General features: G+C 41.2%; 1 protein-coding gene across 3 annotated transcripts in view; it reads left to right on the forward strand.

Annotated features, from left to right (window-relative positions):
- The window catches only part of DMTF1 (cyclin D binding myb like transcription factor 1), a 330,757-nt gene that overhangs the window by 106,390 nt on the left and 209,304 nt on the right, over positions 1-15,063 (forward strand). For all 3 annotated transcript variants that reach the window (XM_069228717.1, XM_069228718.1, XM_069228719.1), the window contains 4 exons: positions 2,649-2,725; positions 5,718-5,875; positions 11,507-11,539; positions 14,328-14,437. In XM_069228717.1, coding sequence (XP_069084818.1) covers positions 2,649-2,725; positions 5,718-5,875; positions 11,507-11,539; positions 14,328-14,437 — 378 coding nt within the window. The remainder of the gene's footprint in view (positions 1-2,648; positions 2,726-5,717; positions 5,876-11,506; positions 11,540-14,327; positions 14,438-15,063) is intronic.

A 15,063-nucleotide genomic window follows, 5' to 3' on the forward strand; every position in this document is an offset into this window, starting at 1 on the left:
GGAATGCCCTTTCTATGCAGTGGTCTGGGATCTTTGCATACACTTCCCCTTTCCCGTTGGTCCCCCAAAGTTCTCAAGAAGATGAAAACAGAAGGCTGCTGGCTCATACTAATAGCACCCAAGTGGCTCAGTATTGGTACACTGAACTCATTCTCCTAACAATGACCAATCCCATACGATTTCCCAGCAAATGGAACCTGCTGACGAAGAACCAAGGGCAAATGCTAAATCCGAAAGCAGCCTCTCTCCAATTGCACGCATGGCTCCGGAGGTCTATGAATTTTCGAAACATGAACATTGATCAAGAATGTAGGGCGATACTGTCTAGAGCTCGGGCCGAAAGTACAAATAAGACTTACAGATTCAAGTGGCAAAAACTCTGTGTCTGGTGCCAACAAAACAATTTGCACCGATTAGAGGCTCTGCCGGAATAAATTATATCTTACTTCCTTTCACTCTCCAAGTCCGAACTCGTCCATGCCTCAGTTAAGGTTCACCTAGCTGCAATATCTACATATAGACGTTCTGCAAATGTACCTTCACTCTGTTCATCCAGACTCAAAAAACAGTTTATGAAGGGATTGGTTCGCACTTTTCCTCTGGTGCAACAACCTCCTACACAATGGCATCTCAAAATTGTTCTTTCTCAATTAGTGAAATCACCATTCGAGTCTATACACAGAGCTGAGCTGAAATTTCTCACATGGAAAGTCGCATCTCTCCTTTCACTTACCTCTACTAGGAGAGTCAGTGACATACAGGCCTTTAACATCAAAGAACCCTCCCTGGTCTTCACTGATGATTTTGTTCTTCTCAGGACAAACCCAAGATATATTCCTAAGGTTCAATCATCTTTTCATTCAGACTAACCAGTTATATTGCAAACATTTTTTCCAAATTCATCTACTGCAGCCAAAAGAACTCTTCACACATTGGATGTCAAGCGTTGCTTCAAATTTTACTTTCATTGTACCAAACACTCACATAGAACGGAAACAGGAGTCACAAAGGCAACATTAGCCCAATGGATTTCATCCGCCATACTATTGTGTCATTCGAAGGCTGGCAAACCACAAACCAGTCCACCTAAAGCGCATTCTACGAGTGTAGTCTCAACCTCAGCTGCACTTTTTATTTTAGGCATCTCCTTGAACAAGATATGCCAAGCTGCAGCAAAGAAGACTATGCATTCTTTTGCACAGCACTACTGTTTGGAATCAGCACAGCTCAGTGATTCAGCTGTGGGACAAGCTGTGCTACAGCATCTATTTAATTAAGGTGAGCCTCATTATTAATGTAAGTTACTTTGTTTTTCTTAAGAATATGATTTTTTATGTGTTTTTCTTTACTACAGATATATTCATGCATGCATGTTTAATTTTCTTTGCAATTGGTTCTAATCACTTTGCAATCATTATTTTGGATACTAATTATGCACAGCTTTTGTATTGTTTGTATTAACTATATGAACTGATTTGCTTAGACCCACCATACCCTATGGGCATAACAGCTGTTTAAATACTGCTTGCTATTCAGATTCAAGCATGTGAATCTATGAAAGATCCAATACTGGATAAGAAAACAAGTTACTTACTTGTCACTACAGTTATCCAGTATTGGTATCTTTCATAGATTCACATGCGACCCACGCCCTCCCATAGGAGGTTCACCTTCCTTTTCAGTATATATTCTTCACTCCAGTGCTTGAAAATTTGAGGGAAGGAGCGTCACTTTGGAGTATTCTAGAGGGTGCTGGTGCCTGATTGGTCATAGGTCAAGTTTGGTTCATTTTATCAAAAGGACATGGATAGGCTATGTGTTGGAGTTTGCTAGCATTATAGCCTATGGTTATTCTTACCGCATTTTCTAAGGTACCTTGGGACTCCCACTTCGACGATGGGAATGATTCAAGCATGTGAATCTATGAAAGATACCAATACTGGATTACTGTAGTTACAGGTAAGTAACATGTTTTCTTCTTTCCCCATCAGTGTGGTCGGACTTCTTTGTTACGGTCTCCATTTTCAAGAGAATTTACTCATGCTTTGGTAGCAGTGACTAGTTCTGGTCTCAGTCTGGAACATAAACATATGGAGTCTGTGCTGCATACTACAGAGGCAGAGACTGCATTTTGGTGCAATTTTGTTTTTCCACGAAAACTACTCTAATAGTGGGCTGCTATATTCGTGTGCAACACCAGAGAAATTATTACACCAATCTGATAGCTCATTATTACAAAATTCACAAAATAATTAGTAGGCATACTTCTTTGAACAACCTCTGCTTCTCAAGGTCTCAATCCTGATTTTACAATGAAAATACAAATGTGCATCCTTTCAAAAGTTTGGGTAAGATGCAGTTCATCTTGAATCTTAATAATTACTGTCTACTAAAATATTACAGAGCTATGTGTAAGAAACCTTCCTTCTTATAGTGCTGTAAGCAATGTCCACGTTTAAGTTTATCAGTTATAGAGTAAACACTGCCAAAAGGCTTCATCTGTTTCTTCCTAAGGTCAGCCTGATTAGCCATATACTTACACCAAACAAAAATTATTTGGAAAATATAGGATCTCCTCTAGGGATTGTTAAGTAAATTGTTTAACATTACTGTTGGGCTGAAAGTGTTTTTCTTGTATTTATGTATAGGCCACAAGTGGAAGAAAGGAATGTGGTCGAAGGAAGAAATTGATCTTTTAATGTCGAACATTGATCGGTATTTAAAGGTATGAAATATTGCATTGTACTTGTAGGCAGTGCTACTGCATGTCTTTTTCAAATGCATACATGGTAAATGTTCTATTTGGGCCAATGCCCATTTAATTGACTTTAAAAGGACTCCATCCAAGATGGAAGTGAGTAGAAAACATGTTAGGGAAGAACAACGCTGCTTACTGAAAGTCTGTCTTTGAAACCCTTCCAAAATGTATACTGTCCTTTGCCACTAAGAAGTTGCAAAGCCTTTTGAACTAACTGCACTAAGCAGGCTTAATGACTTACCACGTTAATTCTTAAAAATGGACACAAGATTGCGTAGGGTCAGTAAAATACTAGAAGTTCAGATGGAGTGTTAAATACTCCTGTTTACCAGTCAGAATTCTAAATTACTCCATGATATATTTTGGGGCCCTGTTACCATTATTGATCTGGAAGATTGAAGACGGCTCTAATAATTCTAAGGATTCTCTAAAGGGGATGACAGGGTTTGCCAAAAAGGAAAGTAAAAGGGATGGGCGAATAAAGAGAATTTTTGGAGGGAACCCTTACCTGCTGTTTAAGCAAGATAAAATAGGGTTAAAAGTGTGTGTGGGGGTGGGGAGCGAAGGGGAGTTGTAGAGGGTTTCCCTTGTAAAGGACAATGCACATATTTGTCTTCCTGGCAAAAGTGGCAAAATATGAATTCTCCCTGTGCAAGTCAGTCACCAGGTTAGATGTGACAAATTAGGAATACCATATATTTTGAAACATGTAAACAGATTTTTGGAAAAGGTTTCCACAAGTCTGTTTTTTGTTTAGATCGCATACATTTCCCCAAACGTGCACATTATCAGACTTGGCTGAAAATGGTACACGAACATTTTCTGAGGCAGGTATAAGAACCCACCATGTAGAATTTCATTTTAACCATGTTCTACCACTCAGACCCAATATATTTCTAAATATCTAGACAATTAAAAGACAAAACAAGATTTGTGAGCCATGACTTAGTTATATTACATTTATTTATTTGGAAATAACGGAAAATGTTAAATCAGGTGTGGGGTGCAAGGTGCAGGGTTCGGCTCTAGTTAAATTCATTTGTTTGCATCCTGAAACTGGGAAATGGTGCGTTAATAAAAATGTCAAAGTGTGCAATGTGTGTGTATATATATATACAGGGAGTGCAGAATTATTAGGCAAGTTGTATTTTTGAGGATTAATTTTATTATTGAACAACAACCATGTTCTCAATGAACCCAAAAAACTCATTAATATCAAAGCTGAATATTTTTGGAAGTAGTTTTTAGTTTGTTTTTAGTTTTAGCTATGTTAGGGGGATATCTGTGTGTGCAGGTGACTATTACTGTGCATAATTATTAGGCAACTTAACAAAAAAAAAATATATACCCATTTCAATTATTTATCATTACCAGTGAAACCAATATAACATCTCAACATTCACAAATATACATTTCTGACATTCAAAAACATAACAAAAACAAATCAGTGACCAATATAGCCACCTTTCTTTGCAAGGACACTCAAAAGCCTGCCATCCATGGATTCTGTCAGTGTTTTGATCTGTTCACCATCAACATTGCGTGCAGCAGCAACCACAGCCTCCCAGACACTGTTCAGAGAGGTGTACTGTTTTCCCTCCTTGTAAATCTCACATTTGATGATGGACCACAGGTTCTCAATGGGGTTCAGATCAGGTGAACAAGGAGGCCATGTCATTAGATTTCCTTCTTTTATACCCTTTCTTGCCAGCCACGCTGTGGAGTACTTGGACGCGTGTGATGGAGCATTGTCCTGCATGAAAATCATGTTTTTCTTGAAGAATGCAGACTTCTTCCTGTACCACTGCTTGAAGAAGGTGTCTTCCAGGAACTGGCAGTAGGACTGGGAGTTGAGCTTGACTCCATCCTCAACCCGAAAAAGCCCCACAAGCTCATCTTTGATGATACCAGCCCAAACCAGTACTCCACCTCCACCTTGCTGGCGTCTGAGTCGGACTGGAGCTCTCTGCCCTTTACCAATCCAGCCACGGGCCCATCCATCTGGCCCATCAAGACTCACTCTCATTTCATCAGTCCATAAAACCTTAGAAAAATCAGTCTTGAGATATTTATTGGCCCAGTCTTGACGTTTCAGCTTGTGTGTCTTGTTCAGTGGTGGTCGTCTTTCAGCCTTTCTTACCTTGGCCATGTCTCTGAGTATTGCACACCTTGTGCTTTTGGGCACTCCAGTGATGTTGCAGCTCTGAAATATGGCCAAACTGGTGGCAAGTGGCATCGTGGCAGCTGCACGCTTGACTTTTCTCAGTTCATGGGCAGTTATTTTGCGCCTTGGTTTTTCCACACGCTTCTTGCGACCCTGTTGACTATTTTGAATGAAATGCTTGATTGTTCGATGATCACGCTTCAGAAGCTTTGCAATTTTAAGAGTGCTGCATCCCTCTGCAAGATATCTCACTATTTTTGACTTTTCGGAGCCTGTCAAGTCCTTCTTTTGACCCATTTTGCCAAAGGAAAGGAAGTTGCCTAATAATTATGCACACCTGATATAGGGTGTTGATGTCATTAGACCACACCCCTTCTCATTACAGAGATGCACATCACCTAATATGCTTAATTGGTAGTAGGCTTTCGAGCCTATACAGCTTGGAGTAAGACAACATGCATAAAGAGGATGATGTGGTCAAAATACTCATTTGCCTAATAATTCTGCACTCCCTGTATATATATATATATACTTCAAAGTTCTTTCAGTTATTTATTTATAACTCAAAGAACTTTGAAGATGGTTTGGTTGAATTTGTTAGATTCTCACTCTATAGCATAATTGAATGGTAGCTAATAAAACTGTGCTTTGTTCTATTTTCTGTATCGCTAAATAATGTAGTGTTTGTAGATATTCACTTTTCTAAACTGTAATGTGATGCAGTTTTACTTTGAAACTTGTATTTATTTTTTTAAATTACATGTTCTCACATTAATTAAAAACGTGTGCATTTAGGTACGTGGTATGACAGATGCCTCAGAAATAATCTTTGAGATGTCAAAGGATGAGAGAAAGGATTTCTACCGGACCATCGCCTGGGGTCTGAATCGTCCCCTTTTTGCAGTGTACAGAAGAGTTCTTCGCATGTACGATGACACGAATCATGTTGGAAAGTATGGACACGATTATTGTGGTATATTTTAACGCATTGAAAACTAATGGTATTTAACCTTAATGCGTTTGTATCCTTACATGGATCCAAAAGCTCTTTAAGCACTCGGTTCCTGTTTTATTTGTGTGGGTTTTGGGGTTATTTATAAGCAGCTAAGCAAACAAGTTTGCAATGCATTGCCCCTCAAAAAGACTACTGTATATATGGTTTTGATAGATGTTAAGATGTGGAAGCGGTTACCAGAATGGGAAGCCAGAGCAGGAAACACCTTCCTCTCTACTGTGTCCTTATTGCCCACAAATCTCAATCTCGGATCGAAAGGTAGGTTGTGAGCATCAGATTTATGCCCTCCACAATGCTGATGACAGAAAACCTTTTCTGGTACACCCAGTGCGTGACTATGTTAAAACCCAGTGTTCTACGTTTTAATACTCTGCAATGTAAAAGCAGCAGTTAAATATTTCTGAAAAAAATGACAAAGGTTGGGGCTTTCTCAGTTGAATTAACCTCCACCCTGCAATGTCATGTGCTGCTTGTAAAGACCTTCAATGGGAAGTTTAAAAGATGGCAGTGCTTCAACTACCAAATAAAAACATTGTAGAAGTGTGAGTGGGTGATAATGGTAATAAAACATGATTAGTTAAATAGCTCTTCATGCCACGGTTCTGCTGTTGCCAAGCAATCTAAATAGCTGATATCACTGTTACCCAATTTAGTGTTCATAACGGGACATGAGCAGTGCCCCACTTGAGACAATTATGTTCAAAATCACTTTACCCCCTTTTAAAACATCCTTGTGATGGATACTTCTAACTGTGTATTCCCCACCTTGTGAATACCTTCAAGAGCCAGGCTTGACACAGGAATGTTTGCAACAATTCCCTTGCATGTCAGGAAATGACATTATGCAACACTTTGTCGGGACACTCCTGCTCCAGGTGTGACTTTGTGGCACCTACCTTCCACTAGATCTAGAGCTTGCTCCTTCAGTTCTATCACAGCCTAACATAAAGTTTATAACAATGTTTTTTCAGTGTGTGAGGGACATACCCACCTTCCCAAAAAGTACAGTTTCAAACAGTGTTTGGATTGCCACAAACTGATGTTGGTGACTCACCCAAACAAGGCCGCTTTCTATTGTCTGGTATCCAAATATGATTTGACATTGTGCAACAAGTGTGTGAAGATGAACCATATGGTCATCGAAACTGCAACACCAAGTTGCATGTAAGGTAACATTGCCAGAAACCTTAGAAGTACCGGTCAATGTCAGTGGCACCAACATGCTCTCGCTACTGAGGACGATCTTGTGATTGATCATCTTCAAGGCCGATCTTGTGATTGATCACTTTTAAGGTCAAAATCTTTAGGTAAGTTCAAAAAGAATAAACGCAAGAAAGTGAAGCACAGCTTCTCTTTGTCCTGTTGCTTTTCCCATGAGGAGTTGTGCTACAGTCTGCGGGCCGTCAAGCCTGTGACCTAGGTCTCCGTCTTCAGAAACTGTTCCGGCTCTCGCCCGATGCACTTGATTTCCTGGGTCCTTAGGCGACGCCACAACAACTCGAGGAGTTCAAAGAGGACAATAGGTTATTTGGTACTGGCAGATTCATCCCCAACACAGACTGTACCCCTCGATCCTACCTTGAAGCCGACTCTGGGCTCGATGGCAAGCCTGATGTCAGTGCGGTCCTGTGACCACCTTGGCAGCCCCCTTGTTTCGACGTCAGCACTGTTTTAGCCCAGCACCTGACTGGGAGTCGATTGTCCTTTCAGACTCTTGAATGAATCCACCACTAAGTCTACCAGTGTTGCACCCACTCTGACTGCATGCTTTCTCTGAGATGGCTCCACAACATTCCAACTTCCCTGACCCCGATGATGACCATGAAAGCCAACCATATGACAAGGCAATACTATTATTTGACATTCAGGATGCGAGTGGGCTAGAGACATCTCCCGACACTGGACTCCACTCACCTGCCACAGCTACTGAGGAATCTGCTTCCTTTGCCATAGTCATTATTAAGAGGGCAGCAGATGCTCTGGACTTTGTATTACTAACCGCTGAGGGGAAGACCAATCTCATGGAAGACCTATATCCAAGACAGACGTCACAAAAGGCTCTCCTTCTGTTCAATGACCCCTTCAGTGACACACTGCTGAGCACCTGGACTAAGCCAGAATCTCCCCCCCCCCCGCCACAGTCAATAGCTAGATTGCCTCCTATCTCATGCAACATCCTACACCATAGAGCTTGGTGGTACAGTCCTCCACAAGCAGGCTTATTACAAATGTGTTTCCAACTCCCCCTCCAGACAGAGAGTCAAAATACATGGAGGCATTCCCTAAATATATGTTCTCCTCAGCCAGCCTTTCCCTCACATCAGTGAACACCAACTGCCACCTAGGAGGATATTCGCATAAGCTATGGGACAGAGTAGTGGACATCTTGCCACCATCCCAGAAGACATCAGTGCCACCTCATGCCTCCTTCAGGATGGCCAGAATGCAGCAAAGTACTTCATCCCTTCAGGCCTGTACACTTCCAACTGTCTTGTTAGGGCAATCTGGACCAGCGTGGTGTTTAGTTGCCATACCTGGATGTCCTTAAATGGATTATCAAACAACATCCAACAGTCCCTTTTTGACATGGCATGCGATAACACATGTCTCAGCCCTAGAAGGTTTTAAATAAACCAAGACATCAGCACGCTCTCTCAGTTTGGCTCCATTTGTACAGCAGTTTCTCCAACAATTTTGCTCCTTTCAAGGGTTCACAAGGAAACTCCAGCAATACTAGCATCAAAGGTTGCGTCTCAACAGCAGCAGTCTTCCCAAACCTCTTGAGCCAGAGGATTGGGTTCAGGCCATCACCGTCCAGGTTGGAGATTGTATCAGCTTTCACCTGCCCAGGTGTAGGAGCATCACATCGGACCAGTGGGTGCTCCAAATTGTTCAGGATGGTTACTACTTCTTTCTGTTCTATATCTCTACATGGCTTCTACAGTACAATAACTGCTGGAGGACCACTTGCCTACAGTTTTAGTTCTTAGTATTTCCTCTCCTTACCAATGTACTTCAGGTGTTCACGAAAATGATGTTGGTGGCTGCTGCCCACCGAAGAAGGTTGGGAATGCCAGTCATGCTACAACATGTGTCGAAGGAGACAGCAAAAGATCTCCAGTGGTGTCTGTTAGACCGCTATTGGACCGGTTGCAGATCTATCTTCCTACCCCACCCAGTGATAGTGGTTGTAATGGATACCTCGTTGCTTTGTTGATAAGGCCATCTGGGAAAGGTGTAGACCAGGGAACTGTGGTTACTAGCAGAAACCTATGTAAATATTAACTTGTTGAAGTTGCAGGTGATTTGCTTGGCACCAAAAGCATTTCTCCTATCCATCAAGGAGGAACAAATACAGTTAGTCATGGACAAAACCACCATTACATGGTACTGCAGCAAACAGGGTGGATGGAGTGGGGTTGTAGGTCCTGTACTACGAGGCTCTGCACCACTGAAAGTGTTCGATTTTTTTAGGGCATCTCGCGGATCATGCAGAACGTGGCAGAATCGTTAAATGCCAAAGCGGAAAAACTCAGCGGACCTTGCCTAGAGTATCACAAATTGCAGCTGCACACAGAGGTGGCACAGGGTGTCTTCCAGCAGTGGAGGAACCCTGGCTCGATCTTTACTCCACTGTAGAGAACTTGCAGTGTCTAAGCTTTTGCATTTTGGAGTTGCCAAGGCATTTCTCACTTGTAGACGCCTTTCGCTTAGATTGGACCTTGGAACTCCTGTATGCCTTCCCTCCTCTGTCTCTCCTGGCCCAAGGTTCTGAAGAAGATCAGGAAAGACCGGGTCCATGTCATCTTGGTGGCTCTGGACTAGGCAAGTAGAGTGTGGTATCTGGAACTTCTTTCCATGAGCATTTGTCTTCCAATCTGGCTGCCCCTTCGAAAGGATCTACTGTTGCAGCAGCAGGGCAGGATTCTGCACCTGACCCTACACAACTTATACTTCAATGCTTGAAGATTGAGCAGGAACAGTTGATGGTTTTCGGTCTTCTTCCCAAAGTAGTTTGGGGTCATCTTGGCAGCCAGGCGTCCCTCCACCAATTTGTTTCTGCGGGACGCTGGGACAACTTTGATGTTTTTCCCATAACTTAAGACTCTACATGCAGAGTAATCTGACTGGCTGTTATTCTGCCATTTTTTAACCCAGCAGGGCCTTGCTGTAGCAATAGTTACAGGTTACTTACCAGCCTTGTCGGCCACCTTGTGACTGCCTAATCAGCCACCTCTCTTTAGATCACCTTTTGTGATGTAGTTTTTTGAACGGCTGATTCATATGTTCCAGCCAACATCATTTGTCATGCCACAGTGGAACCTTAATTCAGTTCTCAGTTTCCTCATATGGGCTCCTTTTGAACCAGTGCATAGCTGTTCCTTACGTCTCCTGACACTGGAAACTACATTCTTCATAGCGATCACATTAGCACTTTGCGTGAATAAATTACAAGCTCTGTCTGTTATACTAACCTTTTTACAGACAAGCTGTCTCTTACAACAAAATCTGCCTTTCTTCCAAAGGTCGTAACACCCTTCAGCATAGGACAGTCTTATCACTCTGCCAATGTTATTCACACATCTTCATCCATCCAAAGAGAAAGAGAGGTTTCACTGTCTTTATCCCCATAGAGCTCTGAGTTTTTACATCGATTGCATCAGGGAACATCAGGTGGATTATCAGCACTTTGTGGGTTTCTCTGTGGGCAATAAAGAAGAAAAGAGTGCAAAAAAGAACTACCTCCAGATGGGCTGTCTTGTGAATCAAAATCCGTTATTGGTTGGCCAAGAAAATGCCTCTGAAAAGCTTATGCGCATATTTCACCAGAGTAAAGGCTGCTACCACTGCGCTGGCGTGTGGTGTGCCAGTCTTGGACACCTGTCAGACTACTACATGGGCATCACTGTACACATTGACTAAGCATTGCTGTTGCTGTAGCCAGGTCTGTTGATAGGACACTTTGCCCTTTCTGTCCTACAGGAGTTCCTGCTCCAAGTTATTTTTCGACAGCCTCACCACCTAGTGAGGTACTGGTCTGGTATCTATTCACAAGGGGGAGCAATCTCGGAAGTATCTATCAGAAGAAGAACATGTTACTTACCTTCTGTGGAATGGACTGTTCTGCTCCATACTAATAAGATTCCAATTTAGAAATCTGCATACTGGCACAATGTGATGTTTAGTGTTGTGCTGCTGAGAGATCAGAAAGAAACTAACGTCAGCATGCTGTTTGTATTTATGGGCCTGTATGTATATTTGGGCTCTAAAATCACATCCAGGGGATATTCACAAGGTGCGGAATCTGGGGTTTAAGAGAGTGCCATTGAAAGAAGTTGGGGAATAAAGAACACCAAATGTACTGCTTCATCTGTCTTCACAATGGCTTATTTGTAAATGTGGATACTTCTAAGAATAATTTTTTATTACGTTGAACATGGTGCTATGATCTCAAGCAAGTAATAGGTGTTACATTTCCTTGTAAATGACTCTCCAAATCCCTATTTTTTTATTTAAAAGTTTATACCTATGCCATTCTAATGTTTTTGTATCCTTCATTATTAAACAGATACTCACCTGAAGAAATTCTAAGGCTCAGAGAGTAAGTTCCTAAATTCTCAATTGTTTCTCGTAGTATTGAATACGTACCGTTCCAATTTATTCTCTACAGTATAATAGATGAAATGTGATTGTTTAATTTAATTGCTTAAGTAAACTCACCTTGATCAGTTAAAACCCTGCCACCTCATAAAACCATATGAAACGAGGGATGGAGACTGCACTAATTCCAAGGTGTAAATTCTTTGTTCTCTGCTTGAAAGCAGTGTGTTATGGTAAAGTGAATTGTCCCACCCATGCTCGGGGTCCTTGAACTTCTTACAAAATATTTATGTATAAAAGCTTTTCTTTAAAATGTGTAAAAAATAAATAAATAAAAAAAGGGTTTGTGAGTGATAGTTCCTCCTCTTGTTTTCAGTTTTTTCTGGCTCTTGGCAGCACAATCACGGATTACTGACGTCTTGGGCTTAATCGATTTCTTTGATGTTTTTGTAAACTGGCAGTGCTTATTTTCTGTTTTGTGGCAGATTTTTTATCCACAAAATGGCAACACTTTTTGTCTTGTGTCATTCCTGTGGAAGAAAGAAGACCCAGGCTGACCCACATGCAGACTGTATTGTACGTGTTCCTGACTCCCATCACCAAGAAGACTGCACACACTGCAAAAGACGTCCAGGAGGACATTGAAAGACAGAGAGGAAGACTGTCGTAATTACTTTCAGGAGGAAGATCAAAGATGCTTATAGTCTACTTCAGAAGGTTTGGGGGGTGGGGCGGGCATACAGAGGGGACTTCCGTCTACCACTGGACCTTACCCTGTCTCTAAGGCCCATGCACATGGAAATCTGAAAAAAGACTCACAGGTGAGAAGAGGAGATGATTTTGGTCACAGTTAAGCTCTGTGATGTTGAAGACTAACACGGTGGACACTTGTGCCATCTAATGCATGGTTGCCATCAAAACACTGCTTAACATTGAAGCATGGGCAAGGATTAACAAGCATCACTTGATGTTGAAAGATAAGCCGTCAAACAAATCTCTAACTTGCACACCCAATATGCCAATAAATGTAGAGTGGAGAAGAATGCAAAATGTATCAGGTTATAACTGTTCAAGAACAGACTAGCTAGATAGGTCTCAGCGGTGGGCAGCATTATTTTCTCTTCTCCTGCCTAGAAATCGACACAATATTGTCCTTGAAGTTCTGCAGCTCCGTGCATCAGCTCTAAGTCCTACAGTTAAACCTCAGTCTGTGTCTCTACCATCTCCGCTTTCGACAGTGATAGATGGATGTTGAATATTGTGCAAAATGAGAATATTATGACAGTCATGAAATTGTGTCATTTTCATCTAGGCAAGCTTCAGCTGGAAGTAAACCTCATTCTGTAAAAGCATGCTGTGGAACGGGCTCCTAGTTCCCAAAAAGAGAACAGGAATTCTTCTTACTTTCTGGTTCGAAGAAGGGACCAAAGAAAGAGTCCAGATCCATCCTCAACTTGACACTGGCAAAGTAATAGATTAAGAGGGATACATTCAAGATGCTTGCTCTTCTTCACATCACTCTCAACTACGTGAAGGGATTAGATGTGTTCTGTAGACCTTCAAGACACATATTTTCATATTCCAGAATGTCGAAAAATTCATCTTCAATTGGATCTTTTTGAAGACGGAGAGAACAAGAAGTCTTCTCCAGGTATGATAAACCATCAGTGAAGGGAGTGCCCTTTTGATAGACTGAGCAGGAAAGTTTCTTTAAGTATTTCCTCCAATACCCCAAATCAAGTTGGTTATCATCAAAGTAACGTACACCATATTGAGGATGATCCTTATTGCACCAGTCTGGCAATGCCAATGGTGGTTTGCTGATCTTTGCCTGTTACAATGAACACACAGATGGTTTCTGTGCAGAATGCATATTCTACACAAGTTAAAGTACCAGATCTTCCACCCAAGCCTTCCATCCTTCAGTGTGGCTACTAAACTCATACAACATGGTCATCTCAACATTCCTCAGAACTCAATGGACCTTATAGAATGGCTTTTTAGGCCTTCATTTGGAAGGGATTCTGCTTCTGGTGGGTGGATAAGAAGGTTGCTGCTTTAGATAATGGGTAAATAGCTGTTTGTAACATTTGGTATCCCATATCGATTTTCTTGTCATAATCTTATGTTTGTACTCGAACTATATTCTCATTGTTGCCTGCTTCTTGAAGGGTAATATTGTGCCTTCATATCTCACATTCATTCGTGGTGTTGTCATTTCCTATAATTACTTTTCCTTTCTCTAGTGGCAATATCCCATAGTACTGCATCGTAGATGACTGTCTCTTCCCCTGTTCACAATATAATTTGTTCCTATAAAAATAAGCATGACCGTGGAGGAATGCAGGGATCCCTATCAAATTTTAAAGCAGCAAAACATTATGACGAGCAGTTTCTGCACTCTGCCCGTTTCATTTAACTATTTATCAATTGTGAGCCAGGACTAAGACTAAGAGATGGGTGTTTTTTGTTCTAATGAAGATTTATTTTGAATATGTACATTGTATTTTGCTGATGTTTGTATATTTTGTGGAATGAGCATCTTTAGGGAGACACTCCTAGTCCTAGTGAATATGGACTAACCACCCATTTTGAATGGAGATAGAAAACTGAGTACATATAGAACATTTAGCAAACAAAATGCATAAAACGAAATGACAAAAAAATGACAAAAAAATATGATAGTGTTGCTTTTTAGGAAATGCTTTACTTTGGTACATGACAACTAGATAACCTCTAAAGCTTACCATACTACATACAGAAAATCCTAAGCAACTCTTTGCTTTTAGGCTTCGCACTAAGCACGGAAATGACTGGGCCACGATAGGAGCTGCTTTGGGCAGAAGTGCATGTTCTGTAAAGGATCGGTGCAGGCTGATGAAAGAAACCTGCAATAGAGGTACCGTACGTACTATCACCCTTTTGTTCTAGTAGTATTTACATGTGTACATATGGATATTTTAAGATGTTATTCAGTATATTAGGTTCCCTCGGTTTGCATGGCAAATGATGTTAGATGAACATTTGAGCTTGGTTCGTATAGTGTGTCAGCATGCAAATTATACATGCCCCTATTAGTCACAAAACATTTATGAAACTGAGCACTGAACATACATCATGCTTATAATTCATCTGTGACATGTCTGAATATCCCTAAGCTTTAAGAGTGTCTCACCATATTCTTTAATAAAAATGTGTTTTTAAAATGACAGTACTGTTCTGTGCTTTGTTGCATGCTTTGCATGGGGCTAAACACTCTGGGCTACAGGTACAGTTGTACTGGTTGCAAAAAGCGGTTGCAAGTTCTGCACACACTTTTTGTCAAAAGTAACTTAGTTTGCAAACCGGCATATTCGTCACTAGGTCGCGAAAATAAGGAATCAGTGTGGTAGCAAAACAACCTGCTTAATTGATATTCATTACGCTGGAAGCAAATTGCGACTCCAAGGATTGGCTACCTTCACAGGGATGGTGACTTGCAAGGGACAGCAGACCACCATCCTTGTGAAATTATTTTATAATAGA

The sequence above is a fragment of the Pleurodeles waltl genome, chromosome 4_1 (assembly GCF_031143425.1).
Source record: "Pleurodeles waltl isolate 20211129_DDA chromosome 4_1, aPleWal1.hap1.20221129, whole genome shotgun sequence".
Classification (NCBI taxonomy): Eukaryota; Metazoa; Chordata; class Amphibia; order Caudata; family Salamandridae; genus Pleurodeles; species Pleurodeles waltl.